This window comes from Petaurus breviceps, unplaced genomic scaffold (assembly GCF_028583685.1).
Source record: "Petaurus breviceps papuanus isolate PSGF00001 unplaced genomic scaffold, PetGlider_PUasm1.0 79, whole genome shotgun sequence".
Taxonomy (NCBI): Eukaryota; Metazoa; Chordata; class Mammalia; order Diprotodontia; family Petauridae; genus Petaurus; species Petaurus breviceps.
This window is the reverse complement of record NW_027186523.1, coordinates 8,149,901-8,176,998: the sequence shown is the minus strand read 5'-3', so window position 1 is coordinate 8,176,998 and position 27,098 is coordinate 8,149,901. Positions and strand designations below refer to the sequence as shown.

Here is a 27,098-nt window from a genome sequence, read left to right as displayed (position 1 = left end):
TACTTAAAAGCAGTGCAAAATTCAGTGTTGGAAGAATTAAGTTTAATTACTTTAAACTAGATTTTCAGTGCATTATCATCTTGGTTATTTTTGCCTTAAGTTTAGTAAATTCTATAGAAATTGTTTCTCTTGTGCAGTTTGTTGTGATGGAAAAGCCATTTGATAAATTAGCAAATTGGAAGGTATTCATTGAGTGTACACTATCTCCTGGTGTTAGGCTAACCATTAGAAGTTAAATGTCAGTCATAAAGACACTTCAGGGCTTTGACTGACTTCATAGCAATATGCCAAGTTCCATGATCTGTTTCTTTTATCCCTCTACCTTAATTGGTTGTGAGTGGTAATTTCTCTATTTAAAAAATGCCTCAATACAAGACTTTCCTTCCAAATACTGAAGTATTTGTTATTTGTATTCAGATATTGTCTGCTATTATTTACTAGTTAAACTTGAATTTTTGTAGCTAGTTAGACATCAGCGCACCCAGGTGAGGCATTGATGGTTCAGTGAGTTTGGGCTGCATTTCTTTCCCACCATAAAAAAAGGTATTGAAAATAATAAAGAGACAATGAACACATACACATCCTAAAAGGGCTTCAAAGTACAAGGTGAATCTAGAAGCATTGAGGATCAAAATATATGACTACATGTTAAAAAGCAGACAGGCAGGGAATTAAAAATATAGCCCCAAATGCTTAATGTTGCCTTTTAACTGTACTTAAATTCATATTCATATCCTGTCTGTCTGTCTAAAGTAGCCTGGGTTGATATAGTGATGGTATAAACATATCCACTTCCAGTGAGTGCTTCTGCAAATCCTATTTTGATAAGGTCTTAAATCTGTTGAGATCAGATCATAAAATTCCCCTGAAGTTTCAGCCACAGGTAAAAACATTACTTGACAATTTCTTTTTAATTTTTTTTTTTAATTTTTACACTCAGAGTCAATAACCCACATGGGTAATTTTCCCCCCCAGAAACAAATATGGGTAGCATGTGGTGTATTAACAGCAACATTTCAAGTGTAAATATTAAACTTGGTTAGTAAATTTTAATTTACCTTTCAGTAATTTTATGATTTACATGGATCTCATGCAGAAAGCTTAGAAAGATTTGATGACAAATGTGCTGTAATAATGGTGACTGATAGGCAACTGAATGCTTTTTTAGAGTGGAAATACATCAGATATTAAGTTCTTCATCAGTGGATATTGTTTCCTAGGTGATTTGTGGGTAGTGCATCACTGAAGGTCTTGCTAATGTGATTAATACCATTAAATCCCTTTTAGAATGCTTGTAGAGTGTATGCAAATGCTCCCTTTAGATAGAGGAGCTTTGTTTAGCCCATTTTGCACTTTGTATAATGGAATCCTAAGTTGCCATTAATCTCACAAATTTGGGAGTGGGTCTTTGTAGTAGTTACAGTGCGACTGCTATGGTTATTAGGTTTTTACTGAGGCTTTGCAAAGTTAACATTTGTGAATGAACACACAGAGCTATAGCATTCTGTAGCCTATACACTGTTATGTGTTTTGTTGTTGTTCACCCAGAAATCTATTCTTTGAAGACAACATCTGAATGGAAATGTGCTCTGGAAAAATCTCTTAATGATGCTGCAAAATTTCCTCTTCCAATGGAAGCGTTCAAGGTAAGCTGTTCATTCTTCTCTAGAACACAGGTTTGAACAGGAGACCAGAAACTAATGAGTATGTGAATGTTTTCAATATCACTCCAATCAAAATACATTCTATTGGGTTCTAGCCAATATTTTCCCTCAGTTTTCCACTTTAGAAAGCTTCCTTTCTGGTGATATTTCCATGTCAAGTATTTAAATATAAACCATTTAGGTACAATCATATAATCTGAGTCAGAAAGCCAGGGCTCTAATCTCAATCTTGCTACTTATTCCCTACATGACCTTGGGCAAGTCTCTTACCATCCCTAAGCCTCAATTTATTCACTTGTGTAAATGTAAAAGTTGTGTTCAATGTTGATGGACCTGCTCTAAATGTATGGTCCTATAAAAAAGGAAGAGAAATCAGTTTTGATATTTGAATTCTAATGTTGACCCACTCCCCTATTTGGGTTCCATTTTGATTCAGCAGACAATATATTAAGGGTATACTATTTATGTATAAGGTAGCTTTATCTGACTTTTTCAGTTTTTCCCTGTGATTACCCATGAGGTTAAAGGTATTGATTATTTAACACATGTATAAGTGGGAGTTACATACATCTACTTGTTATAATGAAAAGAAATTTACAAAATTTTGAGAGGTCTGAAATGGATTGAATGCCTGACACTCTTAAGTTTTATAAGAACTTGTAGGAATATATTTTATTTTATCCTGGGAAGAAAGACTATATGTATAGAATCATAGAGTTTTAGAACAGAAAAGATACCATCTAGTCTAGCTTTTTTATTGTGTAGGTAGGGTAATCAAGGTCCAAAGAAACTGAAGTTCACATAGCAGAGCAGAGACTAGAACCTATGTTTCTAGGCTCCCAGGCCAATGTTCTGTTCCCTGTATATTTGGCCAAGGGGAAACACTGTTGTTATCAATAATAATAGCTCACATTTATTTAGTACTTTTAAGGTTTTCAAAGCACTTTACAAATATTCTCACAACAACCCTGGGAGATAGGTGGAGAAACTGAAGCTAGGAGAGGTTAAATGAATTGCCCAGGGTCACATAGCTAGTAAATGTATGAGGCTGGATTTGAATTCAGATCTTCTGCCATCAGGTGAAGTTCTTTATGTACTGTATCACCCAGTGTAGGTGGCAAAGTCCAGACTATATAGGAACAGCATAGTACACTGGAAAAAGCATTGAATATATAGTCTTAGGTCTTGAGTTCAAATCCTGCCTATGATGTTTACTATCTCTGTGACCTTGGCCAAGTCCTTTAATCTGCCTGGGCCTCCGTTTTCTTACCTGTAAAACGAGAGGGTTATATACCCAGTGACCTTAGATGGCCCTTCCAGATCTAGATTTATGGTGCTATGAATCTTAGAAGTTTTTCCAGTTAGTTCCAAGGAGTTCATTTTCTAGACTAGAACAGCTTAATTGTGTTTTATGGTAGTTTTGAAAAGTAATAAAAATATTATTAATTTTTTAAGCTCCTTGAAGATAGGGACTGTATTCAGAGAGCAGAGAACCTTGTGCATAGTAGTTATGTGATAAATGTTTGTTTGTTGAAGAAGGGGATAAATAGTGGTCTGGATGTTTGTTTTCTGAGCCTTAGTTCCATTACTGATTCAATTTTTTGGCAGATTAGAAAAAAATGACTCATCTTTCTATCTTATAATTTCCCTGTCTATAAAAATGGGACTAAAAAGACTTGTCTCTTAATTTACGATATAGATGTATGGCTTGAGGATGAACTGCTTGACATATTTATAGCATTTTAAGCTGCTTGACTGAAGACTTTGTTGCACTAGTAGCAATAATTGCTGACAAATCAGGGTTGCCTAAACATTTTTTTCTGACTTACCTGTTAATGAAATAATGTATAATCACTTCAGATAACGTAACACACAATCCCTGGTGCTTTCCTGAGGTAATACTGAAAAATGAAGCCATATATAAACCTCTATAACTTTCTTATTCCATTCTTAATGAATTTTGTTTCTTGAGTTAATATAATAAGGGCATAATTAGAGGTGCAGGTTGATTACTTAGGAGTACATTTGAAAAAGCTCCTAAGTATATTTAAAAAAAAAATAAACCTACTAGTAGTTTCTTTTTTTGTTATTGTTGTTTGCTTGTTTTAATTAAAAAGAAAAGTCAGACATGATTCATATTTTAGTAGCTCACCTGCATTTTCTAAAATATAATCTCTGCTTTCTTTTGACTTCTTCTTAGACTTAGGAAGTCATTTTCATGTTGTGCCTAAGAATTTGTCACTGATAAGTTTTCTTCTACCTAGTCTTCCTTCCCTTGATCAAAATCTCTTTGAGGGCAAAGACCACATAATACGCCACTTCTGTACCTCTTACAGTGTGTGTCTAACTCAGTATTGAGCACCACCAAATACATATTTTCATACATTCCCATTTGTGGATAAGTTTATTGCTCCATTGAATAAAATGGAAAAGAAATATTGACACAAACTCTCTTAATCTTATATTTTAATGAATGCTATAATTTCAAATCTTAAAACCTAATTTGGTTCATAATTATTAGAATGTACCTTTTGAAAAAAATCAACTTCTATTTGCCCTACTTTATGAAGTTACCACCTCATAATATGGAATCATATCAAATTAGTGAGTAGGAAAAATCCTAAAGGTCTTCAGTTTCTCATACATTGGATTAATAGATTCAGGCTATTTGTGGGTTCATCTTTTTGCTGGTCATTGGATAAAAATTACATGCCCATAGGTGATACAGTAGATGAGGCACCAGCCCTGGAGTCAAGAGGACCTGAGTTCAAATCCAGCCTCAGACACTTAGTAGTTGTGTGATCCTGGACAAGTAACCTAACCCTGATTGTCCTTCCCTCCACCCCCCAAAAAAAATTACATGCCCATCATTTAAACTTAAATATAGATGGGGATGTAAGATTCCTGAAAGTAAGGTCTGTTACGTTTTTGTATCTCCAGCACAGCCCTTGGAATGTGGGAAGCAGCTTGTTGATTGATAGAATTTTAAAACTTTAAGGTATTGAAAATCATCTTATATCATAGGAGAATATGAAAAAATTTTAAACAGGTTGCCAAATATTGTTGTAGGTAGTTGCATGTATGTGGAGGTAATTAAGCCTAAAAAAAAATATGGGTGTGGTATCACACTAATGGTCACAATTAAAAAAAATATAAGGAATGAAAAAAATCTGTCTTATTTTTTTAAGTTTTGGAAGTTTCAGCATGCAAATATGTTCCTGCAGAGTCCCAAAATAGACTCTGTATTTTCCCTCTTATCACTGTTTGATCATCACTGTTTCCCAGCAGGCTAACTTATTTCTAGTTATTTTCATTGTGGTGCAAGGAATATATATTTGGATTCAGCAATGAATCATCCTAGATGCATGTTGTGGTGGGAAATTGTCATAATGTTCAGCTGTTATGAGACACAAGTCAAAGCTAAGCACATTTAATGGGCTGAGATGAACAATATTTCAAAGCCATTGTTTTTACACTTCAGATAAATGGGTGTTTTGATGGGATGAATCACATTAGCCAACAAAAGTTTTCAGCATATAGCATATATGTGTTCTTATATATAAGGCTGCCAGGTTCAGGCTCACCTTTAACTAATGTGTGTTACCAGTGAGGTTATAAAGTCAATTAGGAAAGGTAGAGCCCACCTCTCATTCCTACCAACACTACTATTGCCTCTTTTAATGAAGGACCTTCCTTCCTTCCTTCCTTCCTTCCTTCCTTCCTTCCTTCCTTCCTTCCTTCCTTCCTTCCTTCCTTCCTTCCTTCCTCCCTCCCTCCCTTCCTCCTTCCCTCCCTCCTTCCCTTCTTTCCTCCCTCCCTTCTTTCCTCCCTCCTTCCCTTCCTAAAAAGACTAAATACCATAACTAAAATTGGCATTTTCACTACCACATAGATAGTACCACCTATTTGCATAACTATGTTATGAACACCATTGTGGTAAAAAGAAAAAGGCTAAACATTCGGTTACTTTTATTCCCTACCTCCTAGATAGAGGTAGGGGCAGATGGGAATGAGAAGGCTGTCTCTGTCTGTATCTAAAACTATCAAAGCAGCTTGTGTTTTTGCAGGGAGAATGTGTTGCCTTTCTTTCACTGAAACTTTTGGTAAAGTATGTCTTTAATGAACAATCCGTGCTTTAATTGGCTTTGAACTTCTCACTAATAGACCTTAGTTTCCTCATCTGCAAAATGAGGGAATTGGATTAGGTTATTACTAAGGCCTCTTCTAGCTCAGACAGTCTATGGGTAGGCTAATACTGGCCTACTAGCAGGTGGCTGCTTTAAAAGTCAGGTTGACATTTCACTGAATCTTGAATAAATTGTCTAGAGTAGGGTAGGTTTATCTGAGACTGAGCCAGCTTTGTAATCATCAGAGCTCAGAAAAGGCAGACCATTGATTGCGAATGATATGAAAGAAAATACCTGGCAGCCAAGATGACCAAATTAATTTCACACTGTGCCCCACTGTGGAGCCACCAAAGCCATCATTTGATTAACAGTCACATAAGCATCCCTTAAATATCCAGTCTTTATGTACTAGGCCTGGGTTCTCATTAGTAATGTGTGCTCCACCATCAACTAACATGAAGTACCTCAATGTCAGTGTAAGCTCAGGCATGTTTAAACATGCATGTAGAACCAGACATACATGGAAACTAGCTAGGTGTCTGTTTATTATGCCTTTGCCTTTGTAAAATAAGGCTCTTAGCTGGCTAGTCATTGGGGGTGGGGCGTGGTGAGAATTATCAGGATGATGATTTTAGTTGTCTAATTCACTTGGGGTATATACAACTTAAATGGGTCTGACAATTTTTGTATTTTTAGAAAGGTTTTAAGAGGGAACAATATGTGCATGGTGGGGGACAAAAATTCATATATTGAGAATTAATGGAATATCTTTTCTGAGATCTTCACAGATCCATGCTGTTTATTATAATTTATATTACTTTTTATTCTTTGTAATTTTTATAACTTGTAATCCACTCTCCACCCTACTTGCTTATAAATTTTAAATTATAGCAACTTCACTAGCAGCTAATGTATCTATCAAACAGATGTTCTGCAAATGAAGAAAAGTATTCCCAATTTGCCATTTATTGTCTTCCAAGGAAATGCAAATTTCTGAAGTTGGTGGGGTGGGGAGAGGGAGGATTTGTCAAACCACCTTCATTAATGTGTAAGTGTAAGGAAAGAAAAACACTGAAATGCCACCAACCATCCATTATCCCTCTTTATGTCTTTAAGAAATGACATTGCTTGATCCTTGCCTTTTTTTCATCCTCTGTGAAAGTGTTTGAAATGAACAATAAGTGATGGAAACATTGAATGAGCTCGTGATTCATTTTGAGTTAGAAAGAAAGGTGTTGGTAGCTCAACCTGGGAAAATGAATTTCAAGAACAGAAATCATCTTAGTTTCAGGGAAATCTGTTAACTGTTATATCTGTGTGGGTGTATGTGTGTGTATACTTGTATGGAGAAAATGCATAGTAGAAAGAAGAGGGAGTGCAGCAAAGTGAATAGAGAGCTGGCCTTAAAGTCAGAAAGACTCCTGACCCAGAGACACATTGGCATAACCCAGGACAGGCTATTTAATCTCTCAGTCCCCCAGTCCCATGAGACTATAAATTGTAAAGAAGGTTCTGACCTGCATCTTTAGAGGGAATTTCCTTATTAAAGAGTTCCTTATGTGCATATATCTTTATTTGTATTTTCCTTTCTCCCTTCCCTTCCTTCCTTCCTTCCTTCCTCCCTCCCTCTCTCCCTCCCTCCCTCCTTCTTTCCTTCCTTCCTTCCTTCCTTCCTTCCTTCCTTCCTTCCTTCCTTCCTTCCTTCCTTCCTTCCTTCCTTCCTTCCTTCCTTCCTTCCTTGTGCCATAACTAAAGCTGGTATTTTCACTGTCATCTAAACACTTGCACATAAATGCTATGTTATGACTCTACCACCATGGTAAAAATAAAGAAGGGGGGAAATCCAGTTACATAAAACCTGAGGAGGGAAAAATCCATCCTACATTCACTGTGATCAAAGTCATCCAAATTTATACTTATTAGATGATTATGTAAATTAATCAATCAACAAGCAATTATTAGGTACTTATCATGTGTTAGAAACTGTGCTAGGATCCAAGAGACCAAGTACTGAGGATGAAACAATCCCTATTCAGAAGGAGCTTATGTTCTGATGGGATAGGCAATAAATACATGTATAACTATATAAAAATAATTCTGAAGAGAAAAATGCAACCCAGTACAAAGTAGTTAAATGCAAAATAGTTTGGAAAAGAGGAGAGTAGCATTTGAGGGTATCAGGGAAGGCTTCAAGCAGAAGATGGTGCTTGAGCTATGTCTTGGAAGGAAGAGGGAGGCATTATGAGGCAGAGGTGAGGAGTCCATTTACTGGTATGGGAGATGATCAGTGCAAAGATGCAGAGATGGGAGATGGAATTTCATGTGTGAGGAACAGAGGCAAGTCTACTCTACCTGGATCACAGAATGTTGGAGTAGGACTGATGTCCATTGAGGCTCAGAAGATAGACTGGGACCAGCTTGTAAATGGCTTTAAAAATTAAACCAAGGAGAACACATTTTACCTAGAGCCAATGGGAAATCATTGGGAGTTGATTAGAGTAGTCACATAATCAGGTCTGTGTTGAAGGAAAATCATTTTGGCATCATTGTGAAGGACAGACTGGAATGCTTGAAGCAAGGAGACCTATTGGGGGCTGTCATAATAATCCAGGCAAGAGGTGATGAGGGTCTGCCTGTCCTGAGGTTGTGGATGTTGGAGACATTGTAGAGGTTGACGATGGCAGGGTTTGGCACTTGAATTTGAACATTGAGGGAGAGTGGGTAGTTAAGGATAATGCCAAAGGAATGAGCCTGGAAGACTGGAAAGATGATGATGCCTTTGGTAGAGGAGGGGAGTGTCTTGAGGGAAGGATAATAATGATAGGTCTAGGAAGGGTGAAACACAAGGAAAGATGGAATGAGAGGAAGTTTTAGCCAGAAGACCATGAAAAAGGGATGAATTGAGGTTTCCACACATTCTGAAGGCTGAAGACTCCACAGCCCTGGAATAGGTCATTCCCGAGATAAACTCAAATTCTGTATGGAATGCAGAAATCTATTTCGGAAGGGCATTTATGATGGTATACTGTAGTGTGAAAACAATTAGTTAAAGCTAATTTTTGAGTCTGGTCTCAAAGACCTGTATTGTTAATCTTTTCTTTAGTGTATTTCTCCTTTCCTGTAGATTCCCATTTAATAATAAATGATGGAAAAATATTGTGTGGAATATTGATTTTTTTTTTTAGAGACATTGAAAAATGCTTTCCATGTACATATTCCCATCTGATTAAGAATATTCAGACAGTTTGATCACAGGACATGCTGAGAATTCTTAACCCTATTATTCAATTCTTAGATATAAATGTATATATATGTAAGCATACATGTAGACTTAACCTTTTGCAAAAACATCTCTTTTCCATTTTCCCATATGAGTCCAGGGTTTGGGTCTGTGGAGAGAAGATTAAGTTCCACAAAGAGAGAAAAGACTTTCTTTCTCACTCCATCTGGTATAGCCAAAGGGGTAAGAAAGGATGTACACCATTAGAATTTTAGCACGGATGGATTGTGATTTTGCAGTTTCTATGGTGATTAATATTTTGTTGTTCAGCAGCTTAATATGTTAGCTAGGAAAAAACCTGTGGCCATGTCTAAGGACAGAATTTCCCTTCCCTGATAATTTCTCTTATCGAGAAAAAATGCAAATGGCATTTGGGAATTGGATATATTTGAAGGTTGGCTTTCCTGCATTTCTCTGGCAGCTTATTGCTCTCTGCATTTGTCAGTGTATAAATTTCAATTCCAGGCCCTCAGACAGAATTTTGCGAAGGGTCCTTCCATTGTCTCCCAAACCAGCCCCACCCCATTCCTACCCCAACCCTGAAGAGGGGGAGGGTTCTTGTGTACAAGTGCCTTTAGGGTGGTAGTTATGACTATCGTTTATTTTCCTTCTGTGGTGTAGGTAATAGTCTGCTTTGGTAGAGTTTCCAGGTTGGTGAACTGCAAACAAATGAATCTCATGTAGAAATCACTTTCCTCAAGACATCAGGAAAAATGTCTGTTTCTCATAGTTGAGAGATGTTTCTCAAAGTTGAGAGATGTTGTTTTGGGGGAGCGGTATGGAGGAAGGGATATTTTTGTCTTTTTTTTGTGAATTGGATCTTGAATTTGAAGCACATGAATGTCATCACTACAAATGGGCATTAGGGAGCACTGACTTTTATGAAGCCGTGATCTAACAATAAATAAAACTAGTTGGATCCTCGGTATGTGTGTAGTTCACTGTAATACAAGCTGAATCATGTAACTGCGTCTATTATATTATAGGGTCATAGATTTAGAGCTGGAAGGGATCTTAGAATCCAAGCCCCTGATTTTGCAGATGAGGAAACTGAGTTTTTAAGAGGTTAAGGGACTTGTCCAAGATCTTGTAGGTGGTTTTGTTGTTGATTTGTTTCTGACTCTTCATGACCACGTGGACCAGTCTGGCAGTGGGTTTTCTTGGTAAAGATAATGGAGCGGTTTGCCATTTCTTTCTCCAGTGGAATAAGGCAAGCAGGGTTAAGTGACTTGCCCAGGGTCACATAGCTTGTAAGTGTCGGAGTCCAAATTTGAACTCGGGTCTTTCCTGACTCTGGTAGGTGGTAGAACATGCTATCAATACATTTTAGCAGAGTACTCGACAAAGTCTCATGCTCTTTTTAATTAGGACTACTCACTGCATCAGTCTGAATGAGATTCCTCTGTCAGTTTAAGGAATTTTAAAATGAGAATTCTTGATCTCATTCTCCTCTCCACTCCAATTCCTACATTTGGCAGTAAAGGCCTATCTTAATGAGTGATTGATTATGTGATTGTTCAGGTAATTCCGCATTACTGAAGGGAAAAGGAGAAAACTTGTGCAAGACTTTTATGTTCAGGTGAGATATATTAAAGGAGATTCTCTGTAAGACCTCAGGGGAGGAGTGGTGATGGGAAGAAGGTAGTATAATTTTCCTGATCTGTGTCCATTTTGAGGTAGTGGTGGTTTCCTGGTTTCTCTTTTTGAACAGGAAAAGTTCCAGTGATCATTCCTGTCTTTTCAAGGGTTCTAGAAGGACGGTTGGTGGGGGGAACAGGGAGCTATTTATTACATCCACTTTCAGCTCAATGTTTTACATTTTTGCGTGTAATAATTGGTTGAAGAGGTATGAAAATGTGGGATTGCAATGTCTCCAGTATCGATGACTGGCTTAATAGGGTGATATAGAGAATTGTATCTAGCCAGGTGTTGTGGACTGACTGGGACCAAGTAGATACATATGAACTAAAAGTTGGAGAAATGGGGAAATTTGATTTTAGGGGTAAAAGCAAAAGAAATTGAGAAGCAATATACAGTTACAAACTTCTAAGAAGAGAACATCATCAGAAAAGTCACTGAAACTAAGTAGGTACTATAATTTAATTTATAGTTTAATAGACCCCACAGCCTTTTCTTGTATGTGTGATGGAGAGACGTGGGCCAGAGAGTATAATGGGGTTCATTTTGATCTACTTCATTCCTTGACCTTAGGATTTGTTTCATGTCAACTTGGAAGACCATCTGTGCTTGACCTTGTATTGTTTAACATTTTTATCAATGGTTTGAATAAGAAAAACATAGTTGGCATGTTTATCAAAGCTAGAAGAGTAACTCAACAGCAAGCATTTATTAAGTACCTACTGTTTGTCAGATACCATGCTATGCACAAGAGATACAAGTACAAAGAATGAAACAGTCATCATCAGGAACTTATATTTTAATGGGAAACAAATGCATATATAAATGCATACAGCATAAATATAAAGCATATATGTATGTGTGTCTGTTTACATAAAGTAGTTAAATTCAAAGTAGTTTGAGAGGGAAACCAGTAGCAGTTAGGGAGTTTAGGAAAGGCTTTATGTGGGAGAAGTTGATAACTAAAATCCTGGATGATAGGACTCAGAAAGTTCTTGCCAGGGTGAAAACATTAAGCCAAATCTAATAAGATTAAATTTAGTGATAAATGTAAAGGCTTACACTTGAAATTTTTTTTCCCTGCCAAATCAGTTTCATCAAGTATAAGATAGGGAAGGTATAGCCGTCCAACATTTTACTTGAAAAGGATTGGGAGAAAGATCAATATCAATTAATAAAAATTTATTTAAAAAAGAAAAAGAATGAGAGATGTCAGTTGACTGTAAGCTCAGTTACAAGTCTATAGTGTGATGTAGTAGTAAACTAAAGCTAGTATAATCTTAGAATGCAGTGAGAAGACTAGGGAGAGGACAGTTCTGTCATGTCCTGCCCTGGTCAAACCACATTTGTCATTCAGTTCTGGGGAATCACGTTTTAGGGAGAATATTGATAAACTTTTAGAGTAGGGTAACATAAATGGTGAAGGACCTTAAGTACATGACATGAGGATTGGTGGAAGTTATCTCACCTCAAGAAGAGAACACTTAGGGCAAAATGGCTCTGTCTGCATGAAGTTTGCCCTCTGGGTGAGGGCTTAGAGCTGTTTGGATGGGTCCAAGGACAGAATTAGTGGGTATAGGCTGCTGCAGCTCATTTAGGCTTAGGGTAGGAAAACATTGTAACCTAAGAGAGCTACTCACCCTAGAATGGGCAGTGGTGGTTGATAGTGGGTTCACCCTTACTGAATGCCTTCAAACAAAGGCTGGGCAGTCAGTCTTGCTGGGGAGCACATTGATGAGGTGCTTATTCAGTCATGGATTTAACTAGAAGTCCCTTCCAACTTTGAGCTATGATTCTGTGAATCTCTAGGTGAGAGGATTTAGAATTAGAATAATATTAATAATTAATACAATGACCAAGAGTGAGGATTTGAGCACAAGCAATGGCATCAAAAACACCAAGTAGAAGTGTAAAACTGGTCCAGGAAGAATAAGAGAAAACAGCGGAATGTCTTAAATGCTGCATTGGCTGAAACTCCAGTGCTCTGAGTCACATAGACCCTTTGGATGATGACTGAGGATGTGGATCAGAATTAGATAGGATGAGAAAGTATGGCTGGGTTGTGATTTGTGGAGGTACTATGTACATTAGGGAGATCACAGATCTGTTGCGTTATTGACAGGAAATATCTTGTCACCCCCATTTACTTTATGTGAACTTTGTATTTATTTGTGTATAATTCTCCAAGGATAATGTAAGTCTCATGAGGGCAAAAACTCTTAACATTTTTCTCTTATATAAAAATGGAGATGATAATAATGCCTACGTCCCAGAATTTTTGTGAGGATAAAAGATCATATTTGTAAAACTTCTTGACAGATCTTGAAGTGAGATCATATATTCACACGTGATACACACATCTGGCATTTGTGTGTATACTTGTATGCATATATGTGTACATATATACATATATATTTATATAGCTAAATATATAATATATACTAGCTATTATAAAATTATATAATTTAATGTAGATGGCCCTAATAAAATTTAAAAATCACCTTTTATCAAATATAATTCATTGAACTAATTATATATGTCAGTGAATTACATATTCAATGAAAGAAGACAGTTTTAACAAATGTTCATTATGACCCTGGACGAGTTGTTTAATTTTTCTGAGCTTCAGCTTCCTCACTTACAGAATGAAAGAGCTAGAATTGGATGATATTTGAAATCTAAAATTTTGTGATTTCTGTGATCTCTTTGTTTTTCATCAGAATTTTCCCTTGGCAGTTAATTGGTGGTTAATCTTATTCCCACAAGGAATCAATGATTGCCAGTTGAGGTTTATCTAGTCATGGAGAATGTGATTCTGGTATGTTAGGCTTTTGCATGCCATGTATAGACTCCTTCAGATCACTGGGTATTAGACAGCACAGCATACTGAGGCATAGACATAAAGAGAAGGAGGTCATGAATAATCTACCCTCCCCCAAAAAACCCCAAAGAGTTTACCAAACAGTGATAATTTTGTATTCCATGCATTCAGATTGGAATATTGGCAATTAATATGCCAAAGAAGCAGAGAGTAATGAATAATAACAGAATTTTGAGTATGAAAATTATCCGTCTGTAAAGGACTTGCAGTTTAACTTTTCCTTAATTATTTATTTGATAAGTTCATATTATATTCATTATTAGTATGTGAGCTCCTTGAGTACTGTTGTGACCTCTCAGAGCTTAGCACAGTTCCTGGACATGGTGAGCCCTTATTAAATGTGACTGATTTGTACCATATCTTGTTCTAGATTGTCAGCTCTGTTAGGGCAGGGACTGTGCCTCATTTAAATTTGTATTTGCTACAGCCTTCAGAATAGTGTTTTGCACGCAGTAGGCACCGTATGTTTATAAATGTTTAGTAACTTAAATCACATTTCCAGTAGTTCTGAGTAATGACCTCTATAATCCTGTGCCCAAGGTCAGAATGAACCCCGCTTTTCATAAACAGAGACTCAGTTATTTACAGGATGTTGGTCTATCATGGGATAAAGAAAATTTTTGCTATTAAACAGCCTCTCTATTTCTATAAACATAGATTAAATGGTATGAGATACCTTGGGGGGTTGCCAGTATTATTATTTTTTTCTTTCTTTAACTCTTTACAACATGTTTTAGTGACATATGGGTAGCCGTCCTTAATGGCATTAAGAGAAAGCCACATAGTGGTCATTGCATAAGTCAGGTTCCCCCATATCAGGGCTTATCCCCCTAGGATAAGAAGCCGAGTCCTAACTGAAAGAGGTTCAGTCCATGGTGATTGATCCCAGAAGGGAAAAAGGTAGCCCAGGGTGGCTCACCTGTGGAGACAGGAAAACAAAGAAAGGGAGAGGATGGAGCACTTCTTTCAGGAATCCTCTCACAGAGGCTTGGAAATAACAAAAGTCTACTTTGTCCCCTCTGCTGGAAGTAGAGGGGTAACAAGTTGAAGCCGAGGGCAGCAGGAATGAAAAAAGGAGATGAATGGGATGTATGCAGTATTGATTCTCTGCTTGGGTGTTTGCGTGCCTTCCCATTGAGGGAATGTTATGGAGGGTCGCATTTTTTTTATTCACAAGATTATTACTCTTGAGGGCAATTTCTCAATAGCCTAGAGACAAGGAGAAGCAAGAGTGTGTATTTTGTGGGGACTTCCCCCCTACACTTTTCCCCTTAGAAATGTTATTCATTACATACTTCCTTCTTTGAAGGGAAGGAAAGGGCTGAATAAGAACTTGGTGATGGGGGCAGTATAGTTAAGAACATTCAGTGATGTTACCATGGTAACATCTAGTTGTCTCAATGCCCTAAGCAGAAGGGGCACACATCACTAATTCCACCAGCTATTTTCTCATGGTTGGGGTATGAAGCTAGGGGGGAAATTGTCCAGCAGTGATATTGCCATGCTCTCTTGCAGTCCAGAGTACTCAGACTGTACAGAGTGTTGCTGCGGTAACATGAGAGCCCTTGGTTTATTGGGAGAGAATTAAGTAGATAGAAGGCAGAATAATCCTTACTTAGAGTTGTGTCTACCTTTCTTATGATGTTAATATAAGTAAGAATGGATAATTTACTCCTTTAAAAACACACTCAAGGTGCTAAATTTTATTATTTAATAAATACTGACCCATATTTATTTTATCCATTTATTTACAAGGTTTGGAGAGCTACTTGTTCAGAATATTGTGAAAATAGCAATTTCCAGTTAGAAACATTTTGATTCAAGTTGCAGAGCATGGTTCTCATGATACTTTTTTTTTTTTTAGCATTTTTCTTTAGTTTTTGACTTGCTAAAAAAAAAACCCTCTATCTTGCCACTGTAAGCAGAAAATGGAAGTGCATTTTACAAGTTTGGCTTATAGAGTCTTATGTTTTTGTTATAAATAGATGATAAATTAAATTTAATTTGTTGCAAAAAAAATGGAAATCTTGTGATCTTATTGATGTAATAAATGCTGGCATCCTTATGGCCATTTTGGGGTAAAACCAATATTTAAGGGAGTAATTTTTTTATTGTGTAACGTTTTGTTTCAGAGTTACCAAACATGAGCACTAGGTCATTGATAGGAAAGAGAACAGCAACAATACAATAATTGCATTGGAGATTTGTAAGTGTAGCATACTACCATGCCTATTTGAATAAATAATGGAAAAAGCAGTTCATTATGTATCAGTTTGAGTATAATACTAATTTAACAGCCTTCCTTTCATTTCACTGAAACCTATTCTTGGAAATTATGTAAATTAATTGGGGTCTTGAAGAGAAGCCTATGCAATGTTCTAATTCCCTATAGATTAAAGCAATCAGAGCATCAGAACTGAAAAAAAAAATCTCATGTGATACTTCTTTTGATGAAAAGATGATAGACCGAAAATATTTTGTTACTCTTTTCAAGATTTTTTTGCATTGATATTATTTTTCTTTATGTCACATCATGACCAATAGCAAAGAAGGTATTATGGAAAGAATAATGCTCAGTTTGACTGAGCTAAAACATCAATCTTATAATAGTCAATAGTAGAGCCCTGAATTTAAGTGTTGATTTCTGCCTAGTATATATGTTTTTTTCTTTAAATTAAAATCTTCAACAACTACTTTAAAAAATGTTTGTTATGTCTTCTTGGAAGTTATTCTGCTATATGCCACATTCTGCCTGTGTGTGTGTATACATACAATATATACACATGTGTATATATGCATATTTATCTGTATTAGTATGTATATTAGTATGTACATCTACATGTACATACATATACATGACGTCCCAAAAGTCTTACTGCAGTTTTAAGCTTTAATAGCTATATTTGTAGGTTGGTTTGTCAGATGGAATATAATCCTCTAAGGGAGTAAAAAAAAGAAAGAAGTGTTAGCCAATATCCATATCCCAAATTAAAAAGAGCATAGCTTCAAATTCCTTAGTTATCTGGGGTGAAAATAAGAACATTCAACTCTAAAATGACAAAGTGAGGGAAGAGTTGAATTTAAAATGACCCCATGTTGTGTTCTGTTCCTTTACCCCTTTGTAAATGAAATAAATGAAATACCCTGCTCCTTACCACACAAGCTTGGACTGGAGCTCAAAGTAATGTCTATAATCTATCAAAAGCTTCAGTTAGCAATAATATAGCTTGTTGTCATGCTCCAAAAATACCCCCCAAACTTTGTTGATGCCCCCGTCATTGTTGACTGATATCAAGCCATCTCTTTTGGCAGTAGTATTTCATTAATAGATGTATTTATGTATCTTGCCTTTCATCCAAATAAAGAGCAGGCACTGCCAAGATCGAGGTTTTATTTTATTTTTCCAGAAGGAAAAACAAATGAACTACAGTTAAGTAATTTCACCAACATGATTCATCATTTAGTATTCGAATGATTGTGAGAAATCAGGTACTGTTCAGCACTTCTCCCAGGAGTTAAGTGAGCTTGGTCATTCCCCTTTTTCTTATTTTATAGATGAGAAAACAGAGGCGCATTAGCTGGGTCCCTGACCCTCAGACAGTGAAATGCATCCTGGTTAGTCTGATGCTTTTGTCAAGCTTTATCACAGATGCCCAGTTCCTTCAGCTGACCTTGATTTGTCATGATTTGAAGTCTTTTCAGCATCCTGGTCATCTTCCCCTGAATATGCTCCATGTTAGTAACGTCCTTCCTAAAATTAGGTATATAGAACTGGCCATAATACTCTAAATGTGCTTTATCAGTACAGAGGACTGTGGAACTGTCACCTCCATTCTGGGCACAATATGTCAATGGATCTTTGATCTTAGGAATGAGGCTAATTCCCTCTATTGCCACATATTACAGCCCATTCATGCTTCCTTATCCTGTGTAAGCCTTGTCCACATTTTCTCATAAACACTGAGAAATCCATGAAGATTCTCATGAAAAACATGAGAATCCATGAAGTTTACTTGAGGCCTTCTTTTCACATACCAGTGTGGGTCTTGTAGACAGCTAAGTGGTACCTTAGATAGACTGGCACACCTGGAGTCTGGGAGACCCGAGTTCAAATTTGGTCTCAGATACTTACTTTCTTAGCCTTAGTTTCCTTATCTGTAAAATTAAGAGGTCTCAGTGACCCCTAACAGTCCTATGATCCTGTGATACCTCCTATGACATGCTGTCTTCTCTTTGTATACTTCTGCCTCTGAGAAAGAGGTGCCCTGTTTTCTTCTATAGCTAGCCCTTCTACACTTGCCCTCCATCTCATCCTCATTGGTCTCTTCCCAGAGCTTGCCCCATCAACCATTCCTTCTTTTAAACATCTTTAATCACTCCCTGTCTAATAGAAAAACAAAATAAAATATGTGGAACAACATTTTTCTAGTGCCCAAGTCACCCCATCAAAGGAAGACAATGTAGCATTCCATTACAGTGGCCCCTTTGTGTCCTAGAAGGGTGAATGTGACTCCTTTAAGCCATTGTTTCTGGTTACCACACTTAATGGTTATTTTTGGGCCCTCCTGGCTCAGAGTGAAAGTAAATAGTGACTCTCTTTTGGCCAGCAACTGAGCATCTTACCCTCCCAGTTTGATTTTTTTTTTCCATTAAAGGGGCCATCCCTCGAGTCACTTCTTAAAGAGGCCTATTCATTGAATGGGTGTTGCCTGGCTCAAAGTGAGAACCTGAAAAAGCCTTAGCCTAAAAGGGCCAGGGTCTCCCATTGCATTCTGGGCCATCTCCAGTCTTCCTGATAGATATCTGGCCACCAGACCCAGATGACTGGAGGAGAAAGTGAGGCTGGGACCTTGCATAGCCCTCCCTCACTCAAATCAAGGTCAATTGCAAGTCATGTCATCATCTCCCTAATGTCATGGTCCTCTTCAAGAACAAAGGATAAACCACACAACAACCACTTATGAATGACCTAGAAGATTAGTGAAACTCAGAGTTAGAACAAACTACAGAGGTCATCCAATACAATCCAGCTCCCACCTAGACACTGGAAGAATAAAATTGATTGAAATAGGAGTGTAGAAAGCAAGTTGGGGCTTATAAGATCTCTTTTTTCAATGTCACTAGTACTATACTTGACTAAAAATAAGCTCTCTTGAAGAGAAATTGTTACAGCTACTTGAAAAGACATTCCTCAAATAAAATGAATGGCATTTTAGTTTTGATCAATATGAAACAACTTTAGGGCAAGAATAAAATGTGTAGCGAATGAATGTAGATGGGAACGGCATTACCAGCATCTATTAAGGAGAAGTAGGTTTTTTATATCTCATTTGACTAGGCTCTATGGTGCTAAAAAACAAAACAAAACACCACCACTTTTTAAAATATATCTTACATATTTGTAAATGTTCTGAGGTTTTAGCAAGTACCAAATGATTTTAGGTATAATGGTTTGTTTGTTTTTTGTTTTTTTTTTTCATTTTGGAGGGGGGGACAGCAGGATAATTGGAGTTAAGTGACTTGCCCGAGGTCACATGCTAGTAACTGTTAAGTGTCTAAGTTCTTATTTGAACTCAGGTTCTCTTTACTCCTGGGCGGGTGCTCTATTCACTGCGCCCCCTAGCTACCCCTATAATGTCATTCTTGATCCAATGATGCTGGTGTATGCATTGCACCTCAGAATTTGGCAAAGTCATAATGAATCTTTCATACAATAGTGAGCTCTTGGTTATTGATAAGCAAGTTATCTATTTGGTGGGTTATCTTCAAGATCTTAGAACATCTTTTTTTTCCCCTTAATCTTCCAATAGTGATAGTAGAACGGGGTTCAAACTAGATCTGTCCAGAGTGAGTCATCTCTCTGATTGCATTCCAGAATTAATAGTATGACTCTCAGGGTATTTTGTTGTTTTCTGTTACTTATCCTTCTCTCATCACCAGCATAGTTGGAAAGGTGGGGGGAGGAAGAATGTCAGCTTGGAATATTGCATATGAAAGACTTTTTTCAAAATATCTATTAGTTTTGCTGAATTATTTCCCATATCCCTTCCTTCTTTATTCCTTTTATGTAATTTTTAAAAAATGGGATGTCTCCCAGAGAGGTATGAGGGATGTATTAGAAAATGTAGGTTATGTGAGTCTAAGAAGACAGTCAGCTGGAAACTGCTCTGAGACCACCCCCAGACCAGGGAGCTACATCAGATGGTGTCCTGAGAATCAGGACATGTGAGATGAGACTTCTGAGACTTAAATGAACAATTTGTTTTTTCAGTTTACTTTTTCCCTTTGCATCTTTTATCTGGTTTTGTCAATGTATCAATCAATTTCTTCCCCTTTCCTCCCCACAGTGTTACCCATTATAAACCCCATAGTTAAGAACACTTGATCAATGATTCATTGAGGAGACTTCATCTCTCAATTAGAATAAAATGGAGAAATGTGAGAAATGAATATTTCTCCCTTATATTTAATAGCTAATTATTGTATTAGGGGTTGGGGTTTTTTTGGTTTTGTTTTGTTTTTTACCATTTTCTATTTCATCATCCAGAAATCAACCTGTAGGGGAAATATCTCTTTGAGATTTATCCAGGCCAACATTTAATCAGACAGTAAAAGAAATTGTAAGTTTAGGCTAATGGATGTATTCCTTCTCATTGTGTTTGTTCAGATAGGTCTGGGAAAATGTTGATTCTCCCTATTATCAAGGCAAGTGATATGGTAATTGAAATCTCTTTAATCAAGATTTGAGTGACCTAAGCCACATATCCCAAGATAGACTACCTTCCATTTGGTTAACCAATCAGAGGTGATTGGGCATCCTTCAGAAATATGACCTCTATGAAGGGCATATAAACTGCAACCCCACTGCCATTAGGGGTCTTTGGTCTAAGAGAGATGGCCAAATGGCCATCCTTTCATTGGTAACCTTCTGGCCTTATTAATAAAATGATTAAATTACCTGGAAAAAAAAGAAAATGATGCTTATGTAAAAACATAAGAAATTAATATAACATTTACTTGAAAAAAACCCTGTGTATATGGGATAGTACCCAGTATTACTATTGAATTGAATACCTTACTGTTTTTAAATGTACAGTTTTATTTTAATTAGCATTTCACATTCTGGGCCTGTATGGTGAGCGAGTTATATGGTCATTTTCATAGATTAAAAGAGAGACAAAGAAGTTAAATGACTGAATTAAGGGTACCATGAGAGATTCTGTGACTTATACATGAATATAGACTTTTCTTAACCCAGAAGCCTTTCATGAACCACTAAGCTGAAGATGAATAAAAAACACTGCTAACAGCATATTTACCTTGAAGTCTGCATCTAGTAGCATCTGCCATGTGGCATATAGCCATGGCCTTAATGGTATGGAATAAACACAGAAGTCAGAAAGGCCTCTAAGGAAGTATTTGTCCTTAAATGATGTAATTTATTCCAAAAGAGAAGCCCTTCACCAGACAAATGGGTGTTAAAATAAGACAGCACAGCTAAGTATTCCTAACATGTTGTTACAGGATGTAGATCCATGTCTGGGAGATCAAGATGAGATTGGGAATGCAGGATGAAAAATAGACCTACAAGGAGTGGGGGAAACCTGGGGTAGGCCTTGCATAGCATCTTGCAAACAGGCATGGATTTCATGTAAGAGTACCTGAGTCCTAATCATGACTGTTCCACTTGCTACATTTGGGATCCCAGGGAAGTCACTTAATATTTTTGGGCCTCAGTTTCCTCATCTCTAAAATGGGGTTGGTGGGGTAGTGGACAGGATGACTTCTAAGCTCCCTTTCAGCTCAAAATCCATGATCCTGTGATAAAGTAGATCTGAAATCTAAATTAGATGAGTAGTTGTAGTTGGACTGGTCTAGTTTCAAAGGTCCTAGCATCCTGGGCCAGAATGAGGCAGACAAGATTAAGCTAGAACATAAACAGTTATAAAATGTCAGCACTGATGGAAACCTTGAGGGAAGAAATAAACAAGTAGGTGATGAATAATGTAATTTAAATCCATTGCATCATTCTGTTAGGAGAGTGAATAAGTGTATAGTAGAAAATATTGCACTATTAAAATATTGTATTAGTATTATCTTTGTTATCTTTCAGTTATTTCAGTTGTGTCCGACTTTCCATGACCCCATTTAGGGTTTTCTTGGCAAAGATAATGGAATGGTTTGCCAGTCCTTCTCCATCTCATTTTATAGATGAAGAAACTGAGGCACACAGTGCTATGTAATTCGTTGAGGGTCACACAGCTAGGAAGCATCTAACGTAGGACCTAAACTCAGGTCTTCCTGCCTCTAGACCTGGTGCTCTATCCACTATGCCTCCTAGCTGCCCATTAGTATTATAGTAGAGTAATCAGTAATGTATAGAAAACTGGACCCAGAGACAGGAAGAGCTGAGTTCAGATCCCACCTCTGACACATCCTAACAGTTTGATCCCTCGGCAAGTCCCTTCAATAGTCTATGCTCTAGAACTATAGCTAGAGAGGTAATTTTCTCAGGTGGGAATTCCCTATACCAGTGTAAAGCCAAGCACGAGCAGCTTTCCAGAGGAGTGTTGCTGTGAACAACTAAGGTTCTGATCGCCTAGTATAGTGAACTCTCTATTTATTCAGCAGTAAATTAAAGCAAAGCATTCACAGAAACCAAAGTAAAGCATTCACAATGTTGCAACATAACTTATCACTAAAGTGACCACATAGTTTTAAGCAAAAGATATTGTTCAGTAAGTTCTTAACTCAGTCATCTTTAAGGAGCAAGCCTCTTTAAGGGACATAAAGTACAATCATTCATTGAGCCCTTAACTCAGTCATTCTTAAGAAGCAAGCACACATAGTACAAAGGTCAAAGTTCTCCACCCCTAGGTCACATTGTCTTGATCTCTCAGTCAAAAAGTCTTCTTTCTCCTTAATTGGAGATTAGTTTCCAATCATCCTTAAGAGGTACAAGGTATAGAGTACAAAGTTCTCTCACCCATAGGCCACAGTAAATCATGATCTTCTCTGTCAGCACTAAGTACCCATGGAGAGATCTTCATCTTGACTGGAGGCTGTCAGATTCCATGGTTCCTCTTCCATGGTCCCAGCTCCTGCCTGAATCTACCCAACTGTCACCTGGATTCAAAGGTAGGCAGCTTTCAGCGCCTTGTCTAGTTCTTCATCCAGTTCCTTGTCCACTTCCTGTTCCATATTGAAGCTCACAGTGTCCAGTCCACCCCAAGTCCTTCACAGTTTCTGTTTCTGGGAAGACAAAGCTTAACAGAGCCAAAACAACATTCATGCATATTGCCTGCACCATCATCAATTCACCATCTGCCTGTGAAATTCACACAGACCCACATCCAAGGTCTGAGAACTCAATACAAATCATCAGTACGGTCTGAGGACCTCTGAATCCCTCCTCCAGGACTTCTGTCTGCAGACAACAAGAGAATCCTCGTTCAGGGCTTCCAGGAAAATCCCAGGGCTTCTGTACAAAGTGTCACAAACAAAAATCAATGCCAACAGAACAGACAAACAGAGTGCCTGGCCACCACAGAGTTCCCCTTCTCAATTCTGCGCTTTCCTAGCTTGGGCTTCTCCTCATATATGGTCATTAGCTCCTCCTTATTGCATCAGGAAGTTCCTCCCATTGTGGGGTTTTCAAGTTCTGTTTCTTAACAAAGACTTGATATAATCAGGGCAAGCCTCAAAGACACGAACTCAAACAAGGTGCTAAATACTTAAGTAGCTGAAACAAGGCGCTAAGTACTTTTTTGCTTGCCATTACAACCAATTAAATCCTAGGTCCTGTCCTTCTTCCACTTGCTGTGTGTAAGGCACAATTTTAAATGGTGGGAGATGCACATAAAGGCAGAAACATTCTAATGGGGGGAAGAAACATGTACTTTAACGACATCACAAGTCTGATTCTTCCATCTATCCCTATCCCAATTGAGGTTCGTAATAATAATCCTTGGTCTTTAAGTTTAAATTCTTTTTAGCATCACATAGGCTGTCTCTAGAAAGTGAGGATATGTGTAATGCAATTTCAGAAAATCTCCATCAAAAATATTTAAAATCAAGGTTTTAGTGCTTAAAAATCCATAAATCTCTGTAATTTGGAAGATCCACTTATGTATAATAAGTAAGCACTTCAATGCTGTTGACTGCCTGTTGACAGACTAGAATGCCTCATTCACAATCTGTAATTTTATCCCTGCTCCTTCCATTGACGTAGATTGCAAACCTCCCATGATTAATAGATGAAGAGCTGCCCTGGAGAGAAAATTCATCACCCTACACCCAGGCTGGGGAAAAGCTTCTCTGAACAGAACCAGATTGGTCCACAGAGAGCAGGCATGTAATAGTCAGTCGTCAGGCCTGTACTTAAAAGTCTTTCCAGTTTGGGAAGAACTACCAGAGCTTATGGACCACTGGCTTGGCCCTCAAGACCCCAAGGGTTTTTGAAATGTCAGTACAGGTCTGATGCCTATTCCGTTTATTCTGCTAGGGCAAGCTCCCAGCATCTGTGGTGACCAAGGCCTCGTCCAGGGCCTCATCACTTCTCACCCGAACTGTCTCAGGAACCCCTGAATTGCATGACTTTGCCTCAGGTCCGTCCTCTTTCCAATCTATCCTCTACACTGCTTCCAAATGATGTTCCTAAAACAGAGGGCTGATCATGCCAGTTCTCTGCTCAGTAAATTCCAGTGGTCCCTTAGTACCTCTAGGGTAAAATACAAATTTCTCTGTCAGACATTTAAAGTCCTTTACAATCTGACTATTGGCTACTGTTCTATCCTTATTACAGTTAATCCCTTCCACATCATGAGGGTTAGGGTGCCCCCCATGATCTTGAAAATCTGCATAGTGTTTTGGCCCTGCCTTCATACCAGAGGAGACTGAATTATGATAATAAAAGACAAAAATGTGTTGATATTATTATACAATACTATACATATAATTTATGCCTTTCTAAGTTTCTAAACTTTTTCTGTGTCATTGGCTGGCCTTCACATGCCACCTGCATCTTCCACAAAACTCCAGATTCCCATTTAATTTCTTAAACCAGTGATATATCAAAACCACAGTGGGGAAAGTCATGATGTGGAAGGGAAAGCTGTACTTTTCATTCCCCTTCATGTTCCAGCCAAATTGCCTTTTGGTGGGGGAGTGGGGAGTGGGGGGTGCTCTTCCCTAGACATGAAGTTTGATCTCCTTTCTCCCTTGGCTATCCCCCATGCCTGAAACACACTACTTCCTTCTCTTTGTATAAATATGTATACAATGTATATCTTAAGTATGTACATGTTCTCCCCCCTCCCCCAATAGAATGCAATCTCTTTGAGGCCAGAAACTATTTCACTTTTTCTTTGTGTCTCTAGTGCCTAGTAGATAGTCAGCACTTAAGTTCTTTCTGATTCAATTGCATATGTGCTGAGTTAATGAGGCATTACTTGTCTACCAGCCAGTAACCTTCATTTTAACTTATATGTTAATATCCCTGAGTCATCCCTGCTTCTAGCTAGGTGGTGGAATGGTTAGGATGACCCAAGTTCAGACCCAGCTTCAGACATTTGCTAGCTTGTGTGATCACTTGTGTGATCCTGGGCAAGTCACTTAACCTCTCCTTGCCTCAGTTTTCTCAACTGTGAAGGGAGGGTAATAATAGCACCTACCTTACAGGGTTGTGAGGATCATATGAAATATTTGTAAAGCATTTAGCACAATACCTGACACACAGTAAATGCCATATTAATGTCTATTATTATTTCTCCATTCTTCTGTCTTGCTTTCTTGAGCCACCTTTTTCTAATGATTTTTGGAAAGTAGACTGGTTCTTACTATTAGATAGTATCACTTCGCCATGCCAGTGAAGTGTAAACTGTCATTAAATTTAAATTAATTTAAATTTTTGTTAATTGTGATGTGTATGTGTGTGTGATCATTTTCCTTTGTGTGGTTTTGTTGGTGTGGGAACATAAACTCCTTGGGGGCCATGGCTGTTTGTCTCACTTTTGTATTTCCCAGTTCTTAGGGTAGCCCCTGGTACATAGAAAGCCCTTAGTTAATGCTTGTTGACTTGTCCAGTTAAGCAACATGTTGTGGAGTAATTTCCTTTTGCAGATACTCCTGGGGGATACACGGGGCAAGAAGACTGAGGAAAAAAATGATTTCTGTTGCCATTAGGGTGTTTATAATCTGTGGCTCCTGTGAGAGAAGGGGCAGATTTTGGGTGGTAATAACTGCTAGAGGTGGTACCTGTCATTAGTTACTAAGTTTGGTGATTTCAGGACCCACTAGCCTCCCGTTGGGCATCATCTGTAGAAATCAGCTGTGATCCATAGTGGCTGTCTGCGTTACTGTCCTGCATTTGGTGGACCCTGTAGGTTGTAGTCAGACATATTAGCAAAGCTAAATGAATTTGACTAGCTTTTAATTTGAGGAAAAATGAAACAGATCCCCATATAGGCACGTGTGCTTCATGCCCAACTAAAGTAAGTATTTTGAAATGCCTGAATTTATCTCTGGCCATTATTTCCTATGGGTTAGGCTGTAAATACATCTATTTATCCACCTCTATTTATATAGCCTATGAGTGATGAGGTGGCCTTCATCTCAGAAAGATAAATCCTAGTTTCAAGCTTCTAGCCAGCTGTATCTATAGCCGTGTGACTAAAGTGAATGTTGGAATTTGTTTCCTTGAGAAGGCAGCAAAACTCTGAGGGGGCTATAAATCTGGCATCCTAGTAGTAAACAAGAGAAATTGTGTAAACGTATTTAGTAGAGGTGAGGTCTTGATTGTTCATGCAGTTATTAGCAATCTTTATATGTACACATCTGCACAATGTAGGTGTTTGATAAGTGTTTATTGATTGGTTGGGAAATAAGGTACATGTAGTGACATAAGATGGGAATAAAACTGTGCCATCCATAAAATTAGAGCAGACATTCTTAACTTTTATCTTGGATCCCTTGTAAGTCTGGTATATCCTGTGGAACCCTTCTTAGAATAACGTTCTTAAATGCATAAAATAAAACACACAATATACAAAGGAAAACTGTTACATAGAAAATTCAGTTATCAGATTGTTTTTTTTTTTTTTAAGTTTGGTTAACGGGGCAACTAGGTGGTGCAGTGAATAGAGCACCAACTGTGAAGTCAGGGGGACCTGAGTTCAAATCCAGCCTCAGAAACTTGACATTTAACTAGTTGAGTGACCTTGGGCAAGTCACCCCCAAGTGTCTTGCCTTCCCCCCTACAAATAAGAAGTTTGGTTAAGAACCCATGCTCTAGGGTAATTGTGATCTGCATTAGAAAAGATCATATAATTCAACCATGTTGCTGCTTCTGCCTTTAAAAAGAATGATTGCTTTTACCTACCTCATAGTGTGGTAAGGAAAGTGAATGTTTTATAAACCTTAAGGGCTATATAATGTAAGGAGTTTCTGTTATTCTTATTATTACTATTATCAACATAACTGGACTGTATTTTAACTAACAGCATTTTTCC

The 27,098-nt window shown here is 37.7% G+C and overlaps 1 protein-coding gene across 1 annotated transcript in view; it reads left to right on the top strand.

Annotated features, from left to right (window-relative positions):
- The window catches only part of LOC138175814 (scm-like with four MBT domains protein 2), a 305,235-nt gene that overhangs the window by 172,080 nt on the left and 106,057 nt on the right, over positions 1-27,098 (top strand). The window contains exon 7 of the mRNA XM_069106316.1: positions 1,549-1,646. Coding sequence (XP_068962417.1) covers positions 1,549-1,646 — 98 coding nt within the window. The remainder of the gene's footprint in view (positions 1-1,548; positions 1,647-27,098) is intronic.